The following is a 10,000-nucleotide window of genomic DNA, read 5'->3' on the forward strand; positions in this document are numbered from 1 at the left end:
GTATCACCCTATCAGAGGTAGTTCCGGAAAAGTAGATAAAGATATAGTCATACTCCCATTTATACATCAGTTACAGAATCGTGGATGAACTCCATGTGCAGAATACTTCAGTCATTTTAGCCTCTTCTTACTCCTACACATAAAGGCTTATCAGCATCGTGTCGAACACCATTCACCTGCACTGCACCATAGATGGATGCGCTCCATCACTTCCATTATGGGCTGCCTTAGCGCAAGAGCCCATAACTTTCATAATTTTTTTGCATAGTCGATCTACAACGAACGAACATCACTTCCGGGATGATGAGGCACTTCCTAAACAATGCTTCTATCCCATGCATATATAGGGGAAACAATTGCGAATCAACATGCGATGACTCAAAATATTTACATGTAGCCACACACACATACGCACACACACACACATACATACGCGCACACACACACACACACACACACACACATATATATATATATATATATATATATATATATATATATATATATATATATATATATATATATATATATATCATCAAATATTACTAGAACCACTGCAGAACAAAGGCCTCAGATATGTCCTTACGCTTGGGTTTGTTTATGGTCTATTTATACCAGTCCATGCCCAAAAACTTTCTTAGTTCGTCAATTCATCGTCTTCTCTTCCTTCCCTTGCTTCCGTTGCAATCTCTAGCGACTCATCTTGTTATTCTTAATGTTCATCTAATTATCTGTCATTCTCATTATATATGTCGGACAGGAAGGGAGAAAGAACAGAATGTGTTTAGCTGTGCGGATCAAATGTTTATTAAGAAACTCTTATACGAAGAGACAGGAAGTAAAAGGCAAAGGCTCTGTTTGGTTTGTATGAACGTAGCTAGAGATGACGATCGAGTCGTTAGAGGTGTAATGTGGTTGGTGCCGAGACTCCATTGAATACTATAGAATATAAGTTCTTGGGAGTAATGGAATATTTTAAAGATGTAAATGAAGTATGTGTTAGAATCTGATAGCAGATAAGTGACTGGCTTGGTGTGAAAATAGATCTGAGACTAAGGTGTCTTGTCTACATGAATGTTTAATATCTCTATTGATGGAGATGTGTTAAATGTCAGAGAAAGGAATGCATGTTTAGGAGAGAAGCTGTGAGGTAAGAAAATTAGTAATGAATAGTGTGTGGAAAGATTGTGTTTGAAGATAACACTTTGCTGATTGACAGTAAAACGAAACTGTAGAAACTAATAAAATAAGATTGTTTGTAATTTCAAGATGAGAAAATCTACATTAAATATCAGCAAGAGTAAAGTTGTGTACCTCCCTCTTGATCTTCTCCCCCAAAAGGTTCCTCCCAAACCCTCCTCACTCCCTCCCCACCATCCACTTCGACACGTGCCCGCACCATCTCATGTAAGTAGTTGGGAGTAAATGTAAATGGATATGGTACGATTCGTGTACTAAACGAAACAAATAAAACTAGCAGTGCTGTTGTGTGTACAAAACTACGGGGCTAAATTGGCTGTGGAACCCTAGTTGTGAATGTATGAAGAGATTGCTGAATCAACTCTCCTTAGTAAAAGTGAAATGTGAGTTTGAATGAAAAGATTGGTACTGAATGCACTGTTTACATAGTATAGATTCGTCTTTTGTGGTGTAAGAAGAACTGATGTTATGAGAAAAGTGGTAATATAATGTAATAATTATTGTTGGCGTGGAAGTATGAGTATTTTAAGAGTAAGGCGCCTAATGCATTGTTAATGGGCCTTTTACGTCGATATATGAGTCGATTATGGATGTAAAAGTTTTGTTACACAAGGAGTTCAGCAGTGATATTGCAGTTGATGAAGAATTATGGGTGTTACTCTGGAAGTTCTCCTGCTGGAGAAACGTCTTAATATATATATATATATATATATATATATATATATATATATATATATATATATATATATATATATATATATATATATATATATATATATATATATATATGTGTGTGTGTGTGTGTGTGTGTGTGTGTGTGTGTGTAAGAGAAAGATTTGTGGGAAGATCTTTCTCTTACACACACACATACACACACACACACACACACACACACACACACACACATATATATATATATATATATATATATATATATATATATATATATATATATATATATATATGTGTGTGTGTGTGTGTGTGTGTGTGTAAGAGAAAGATTTTCCCACAAATTTGTTTTAAGAGTCAAGAACAAACGCATACAATGCGTTTTACACCCATTTAACAAAAGTTCTTTGTCTGGGGACATGACTTCAACTGACGTATTGATCAATTAGGACTTTGTTCAGTGGCCACTGAAATCGTGAGATCAATAAGACAGTAAAGAGAAAATGGGTTGGGAATATTGTTGACTGACTGACTGACTGTAGATAATCTGAAAGTCCTTTTTGCATTGTTTGATTTTAGGCTAAACAATGATGATTGACAAATAATTGTTGTCAACTAGAATATTCGCGCACTGGTGTTGACTGTATCACACCGTTTAATGTGAAATGAGAATCCGTTTTTAGAATTTATTAACGCCAAGCATTAAATCTAATCATAAGCCTTTTCTGAAGATGATGATTAAATACTGTCGAAGAAAAACATGAAACGAAAGTTACCATCAGAGAAATCTTTCCCCACTTATCAATATTCATACTTGTACCTGCGCATATATCTTCTGTTGACTTCAACTTTTGAACGGATATCATGCGATATGCGTTTGTTGCCCTAAGCTTTCTTTCTTTACTTTGCTGCGCCAAAACCAAATGGATCAGTAATTCCTGTAAATGACATTACTTGCTGTATTTGCGTAATGTCGCCATGATTTCGAAATAATTTTTTTTATTGGAGTAAAGTGCATTTGAGATAACAATAATGATAATGATAGTTATAATAGTAAAGATGCCATTATTATTATTATTATTATTATTATTATTATTATTATTATTATTATTATTATTATTATTATGCAAGTAAATCAAAGAGGATTTAAAACTAAGATTAATACACGGCTCATGACCTTGGATAATTCTTATGAGCCCAAATAACATTACAAAGGTTTGTTAACCAAGAACAACGAACCTTTTAAATTCTCATTGGCAATTAACGACCTCTAGTGGAGAGAGTTGCCAAGAAAACATGCGTTGCCAGAGAGAGAATCAAGCAACAGCATCTGGGCAACGTCCCTTTAAGAACAATTCCACCAAAGCAATGTTTAAGTTTAAAGAGAATGGTATTTACTTCGTGGCCTACTTTTATTCCTTGTCCCTCTGTTTATGCGCCCCACCTCTTAAATTTATATGTCCTTCCGTCGTATAGGTCTCTTCGTTGTTAGGTATGTAATGGTAAGCTCTATGAAATGAAATAGAATACTTTAAAATATATAAATTCGCCATTTGAAAAATATTTCAGACAAAGACAGTAATGACATTTTGGCGCCTTGCGCCAAGGAATCAATACTGGGAACGCATTCGGCTTTCGCCATGATTTGTTTTGGTGCTGTTGAATGTAAACAATAGAAAGGTGGCGTCCTTCTTTTTCTTAATTTCTCAAGTTACATTACCTCTCTCTCTCTCTCTCTCTCTCTCTCTCTCTCTCTCTCTCTCTCTCTCTCTCTCTCTCTCTCACTGAGTAAAAATCATGATACGGGCATTAAGCTCCTCGATGTGAAATCAACCCGAATAATCTCGTTGAGATTGAGAGAACCGTAATGTTGAAATCATCTACAACAAGTCTTGGGATGATAACGTCATACAAAAAGATTCTACATGATGGAAAAGTATAACAACATGCTCTACCCCGAGCCTAGGTGCCTTTCAAATCATCAAAGTTTCGAAGTGTATGGAATTCTTAACACAGATATAGAGTAAAAAATATCAGGTATATAATAATCTAATCAAGAGATAAAAATTTTTGTCTTACGACTGTTACGAGAGTTTCGTCATCTTCAAAATACCTGTGACGGGACCAAATATTTCTGTTAAAACTAGTATGATAAATTCAAATACAAAAACTATCGCAGAGAAAGAGTTGTATATTACAATATCAGGCTCCAAAACATTCATATGATATGCAATGACTGTCCAGGTAGCCTATTTGTTTGTAATTTATCAGATGATTTGTAGAATCACCTTGGGACAACACATAAACATATGATGGCGGGGTCTAGGCGATGTCAGGCAGGGCATCCGGTCGGGACTACGGTCCACCCCAAAAGCCAAAGCAAAGTCCTTCAAAAGAAGGCAACCGTGTTACCCCATACGAATGGGGAAAAGGCACGCTAATAGAAGAAGAAGAAGACTGTACTGGACGGTACAGTAACAGTATACTCTGAAGCTTGAGGCCTTTTGTTGTCACGCCCAGTTACTATATTTAATTCCTCTCCGAACTGTATGTTTTCGCACATCTGTCACCACATCAATGTCAATACATTGCCCTTGTGTCCAATAACATTTACATTTTCTTATATTTCCTAAGTTTATAGAGACATGGATATATAGCCTCAGTACTCTGCATCAAAAGATGTGGAAAACTTCCATTATAACTTGCTGGTTCTCCTGTCTAAGCAGTACAAATAGTCTCTGTTGGTATTTATCTACCTACGTTATCTTTTTTCCAAAAGCATTTTTTTACTTAAAAAACAGATAATTTATTAATAAAATATATTTTTCCATTCCCTTCTTACAATTCATCCCATATTTGTCTCAGATTTAATTTGGGACTTGAGCTTACTGCAACACAATTAATTCATCTTAGATTTTTGTTTTTATCATTGCAATTTCTTACCAAAGCTTTGCATCGAAGACTACCTCATTCACAAGAATGGGTGGCTTCATTACGCCCATCATAATTCTTGATCTATTAAGGCCTTTCCTTTTTCTGGCTCTTAAGTAATAGGCCATATTAGTCTGAGGTCATCACATGGCCCAAATCATCTCAATCACGTTTCTAATATTTGGACAATTCTCTACCACTCGTTTTCATGAATATCACAGGAGTTTTGATTTCCCAGCTACTCCTGATTCTTGGCATTCCAGTGCAGGAGAAAGTTTTTCACGAGAAGATGGGCTTCGTGTTTCTCGAATGTATATAGTACTAAGATGAATTTTGGCTTTGGCTAGAAATAGTTTTTATAACTGCAAGTCAATTTTTCTACCTGGTGTCCCTCGGGACTGAACTACAGCTGACTCTTCTATTAAAAAAGCAACGTTTCTTATGTTTTGACATAAGGATTCAATAATATACCTGGTGGTCAGCCAACTGTGTTGTATCACGTATAAGTGTAAATGAAAACTGAGTAAGCAACTCACTCCTAAAAAAAACTTGCGAAGAACCGAAAGGTTTGCAGATCTTGAATCATACACACACACACACACACACACACACACACACACACACACACACACACACACACACACACACACACGCACACACACCAAACAATAACTAACGCATCCGTTTCTAGGCTGCTAAAGGACAAAGGCCTCGGACATGTCCTTGCTCATGTCTGGGGTTTGACCAGTTTTCATCACCACTCTGGCCACTGCGGACTGATGATGGTGGGAGACTTGGATCTCGTCGCTCACAGCAAACCAACGTTGCATGTATTACCCTGACTAGTACAACTTTGCTGATCATGGTGATACACAAAACCCTTTCAGTATATATACTGATACGTGTGTGTACGTGTGTATGTTTATTTATGTATCTGTGTCTGTCTACACACACATACATATATATATATATATATATATATATATATATATATATATATATATATATATATATATATATATATATATATATATACATATATATATATATATATATATATATATATATATATATATATATATATATATATATATATATATATATATGTGTGTGTGTGTGTGTGTGTATGTATATATATATATATGTGTATGTAGGTATATATATATATATATATATATATATATATATATATATATATATATATATATATATATATATATATATATATAGAGTGACGTAGAAGCAAATGCCTGAAGGCACTATCCTATGAGATACACTATAGCAGCTAGGGGAATGCTAGCATTACCAGTTAAGTACGATTTTTTTTTTTCAGTTATTTCCTCTAGAACTTACCACACCCCTTTGGCAAACTGGATGAATTACACACTACAATAAACTTTAACTAAAAAAAGTAATGAGAAAATAGATTAATTGTAAAATCTAGCTTTTACTGGTATTCATAGAAATATGATTTGTTTCTAGAATTTGTTTTTTTTTTTGGGGGGGGGAAAGTACTTCACTCTAAGACCGTATTTTTTTTCGGCATTGAAGGTTTTAGTGAGCACATTGGGGGCCAATAATGAAAATTACAGTTTAATACTTTATAAACTTTTTTCTTTCATAAGCATCATCATCATCTCCTCGTACACCTATTGACGCAAAGGGCCTCTGTTAGATTTCGCTAGTTGTCTCTATTTTGAGCTTTTGATTCAATACTTCTTTTTAGTACTTATCAATACAAACAACACAAGTGATAACAACTTACATAAGATAATGCTTATATATATATATATATATATATATATATATATATATATATATATATATATATATATATATATATATGTGTGTGTGTGTGTGTGTGTGTGTGTGTGTGTGTGTGTGTGTGTGTGTGTGTGTGTGTGTATAAATAACCATTTTTAATACTGAGCCATTTTGCCTAGGAGGAGCAATAGAGAGGCTGCCTTTCCTGCCATAATCTCACTTTTTCTGATGAATCGCAGATGAACCCAAGGAGGTTGAAATGATCATCGTGTGAATATAAACGCTTTATAATATTCACTGATTCATATACAAACAGGTTTTGTAGATTTGAGAATAAAGCCCTCAGAAGAATATTGGGCAGATGGAGATGGTTTGGCCATGCTCTTCGCACTCCCCAAGTAAGATTAGTTCACCAAACTTTCAACTGGGCTCCGCAAGGCACTAGAAGAGTTGGAAGACCCAGGCCTACATGGCTGAGGATTATGAAGCGTGAAGCAGGAGATGAATGGAGAAATGTTGATTTAAAAGCTCAAGATAGAGATGATTGGTGAAATCTAACTGACTCCCTTTGCGTCAATAGGCGTAGGAGGAGATGATGATGATAATGATAAGATGGCTGATCAGCAGTGGCCTAGCCGCATAACACATACGCTATTCGTCTTTATCATGCACGCACTCGCGTATTTCCCAGATATCATTAATGCCCTGTATTTCAAACATTTCTTTTAATCCAGCACTAGGAACCCCTCGCCTCCCTTGTCAACACCTCCGAATTATGCTCTCTTTTCACCAATCTATGTAGTGGAGATATTTATTTTAATGTTACTGTTCTTGAACTATTTTATTTTTCCTTGTTTCCTTTCCTCGCTGGGGGATTTTCCCTGTTGGTGCCCCTGGGCGTATAGCATTCTGCTTTTCCAACTAGGGTTGTAGCTTAATAATAATAATAATAATAATAATAATAATAATAATAATAATAATAATAATAATATCTTGTGAACTATTCATGGCATCATCTTCAACTTTCTTTTATTTTAATTTGCCTATAGCAAGCACACTTCACGTCCGTTCAGGAGAGATCTTTCAACAATCCCCCTTTACAATTGCCTTGACTTCCATAGGCATATCAAATCTCTTCCCAAATATTTACAAGTCCCCCATGTTTGTGAGTTTGCTAAACCCCCCCCCACACACACACACACATATATATAGATATATATATATATATATATATATATATATATATATATATATATATATATATATATATATATATATATATATATATATATCTATATATATGTGTGTGTGTGTGTATGTGTACTATATGTGAGTGTGCGCGCGTGCGTTTGTATGTATGTGTGTTAAAATTTGAATCTATTGCATTTAGTTGATGTTTCCAACCCTGGTTTGTCTATTCATCTATTGGTATAAAAACTCTCTCTCTCTCTCTCTCTCTCTCTCTCTCTCTCTCTCTCTCTCTCTCTCTCTCTCTCTCTCTCTCTCTCTCTCATATGGTAAATATTTGTGTTTTATATGTATGTATAATTGTGCCGAATTCCTCAACTAGAAATTTCAATTTCCTCACTCGCATGTTCATGTTCACCTGTGAAGTGCTCCCTTGCACAATGTTTTTAATACCAGTTGAACATCACACCTGGTCCCCCATCATTATGGAGATTAGCCAATTTTTCACTACTGTTCATTTCTCCGAAATAATGCTGCAAATAATAGTGCCTGAATATGCCTGATATCTGTTTCGGAAAGAGCACGGAATCTTCTAACCCCTTGGTATTTTGTCGTTAAACAACGTTCTTGAGATTTCCAAGAGAGACAGCAATATACCCTAGTTACTCTGGGTCTCTAACGCAGCGTCACAAGAAACAGAAAACATAGGCTCGTTCGGGTCATCCCATTTGAGCGTTGTGGTGCCAAGCTTTGTAGCATTCGTTCTCCGCGTGCACTATTTTGGCGCTTGTATGTAACTCCCCCCCTTTCTCCTTCCCCTTCCCCAATTACTTGCTTCTTTTACAAGTCTATTTACATCGTGGGGCATCAGGGGGAGAAAGCCAAGGGCCAACTTGAATCTTCTGTCGAGTATTCAGCTACCTGTTGAGCTGGACACAGGGACTTAACGCATCCAAACTTTTAGATTTGTTTTTGTGTGAGTTCGTGTGTGTGTGTGTGTTCTTGTGTAAAAAAGCCTTGTGTCCTTAACACACTTATTCATATAGGAAAGAAAAATCTGTGTTAGAGCTGATCACGGTTAAACGCGATCTCTTCTCACGATCTCACGATGCTGATGGATTCTTAAGCTCACGAATTCGGTAAGCCATTATATTTCGTGATGAGCTGATCAGGTTGAAATGATTTGCAGCTTTCCAGCCAAGACTTTATTTCCCCCATTTTATGTTTTGTGTAATTGTTTATTTTACTTGTTAAAACAAAATAAAGAATAGAATAAAAATAAATTAAGGTGTTGACAGTCATAACTGCTAAGGTAATGTACACCTAACTGCGTTTTAGTTTACATATGTAAGCTTACTTTTATATGAAACAGGAGACATCTTATTCTCTCTGAATTCACAGTTGCTTCGCTGTAGTTTATCTGTCTTCCGAGCGACCCCTCGTTAACTACCTGTTACGTTTGCTGTGAATGATGGAAGGGAGCGATGATTCTGGAGATGACCTCGTCAACAACGGGGTCATTGACCTGTTTGGTCCTGACGAAGGTGAGCGACCAAAGCCAAGTACCTCCAAGGGAGTCAGGGAAAAGAAGAGGAATGATCGTGAAAGGAAACCAAATTCAAAGGGAGCGAGGAGAAAACAGAAAGATACGAGTGAGGTAAGAAGCGTAAGGATTTCTTCTGTTACTTGGGTTGCTTTGAAAGTGTTCAAGAAGTCATTCTTACATCAAAAATGGAAATTACAATTAATATAGAGAAAATTGGATTAACATACTATCTAGTGATGATAAACAATGTTGCACTAACATTCATGTTTCATTCGATTTGTAAGTCTTGGGTACACGTACACCGCGCGTTAGACTTTTACAGTAGTCTCTTGTAATATTATGGATGCTAACTCACTCTGCAGTATTTTTATTCTTGTGTCCTGTAATCTAGTAATACGATAAGATTAAATGATCCGTGTTTTTCATTACTTTTATCAAGCACCAGGACTGTAATGTTTTAAACTTCAGAAACTGCAGTCCTATTTACATATACTTATTTTTTTTAGCTATGTAATTAGCACGTGACTTATATACAAGACCGCTTATGATGTAGGCCTACTAACTGCACTAGACCAGCATTTTTATCGAGAAAGTTGAAATGCAGCGATATTGGCATCTTTTATGAAGAGGTGTTTTACTGTCTTTCCCAGGTCCTCTATAAACACAAATGTAAAGTTTCCTTCAATAGATTCTTGACAAAAG

The 10,000-nt window shown here is 35.7% G+C and overlaps 1 protein-coding gene across 3 annotated transcripts in view; it reads left to right on the forward strand.

Annotated features, from left to right (window-relative positions):
- Nucleotides 1–10,000, forward strand: part of LOC137645926 (GTP-binding protein 2-like) — an 86,076-nt gene that overhangs the window by 15,686 nt on the left and 60,390 nt on the right. Inside the window, exons 1-2 of one of the 3 annotated variants that reach the window (XM_068378979.1) lie at nucleotides 8,608–8,891; nucleotides 9,154–9,409. In XM_068378979.1, coding sequence (XP_068235080.1) covers nucleotides 9,221–9,409 — 189 coding nt within the window. In that variant the 5' untranslated portion in view covers nucleotides 8,608–8,891; nucleotides 9,154–9,220. Of the gene's footprint in view, nucleotides 1–8,607; nucleotides 8,892–9,153; nucleotides 9,410–10,000 lie in introns of those variants that run through there. The other 2 variants (XM_068378981.1, XM_068378980.1) reach the window with 2 other exon arrangements.

Source organism: Palaemon carinicauda, chromosome 8 (assembly GCF_036898095.1).
Source record: "Palaemon carinicauda isolate YSFRI2023 chromosome 8, ASM3689809v2, whole genome shotgun sequence".
Lineage (NCBI taxonomy): Eukaryota > Metazoa > Arthropoda > Malacostraca > Decapoda > Palaemonidae > Palaemon > Palaemon carinicauda.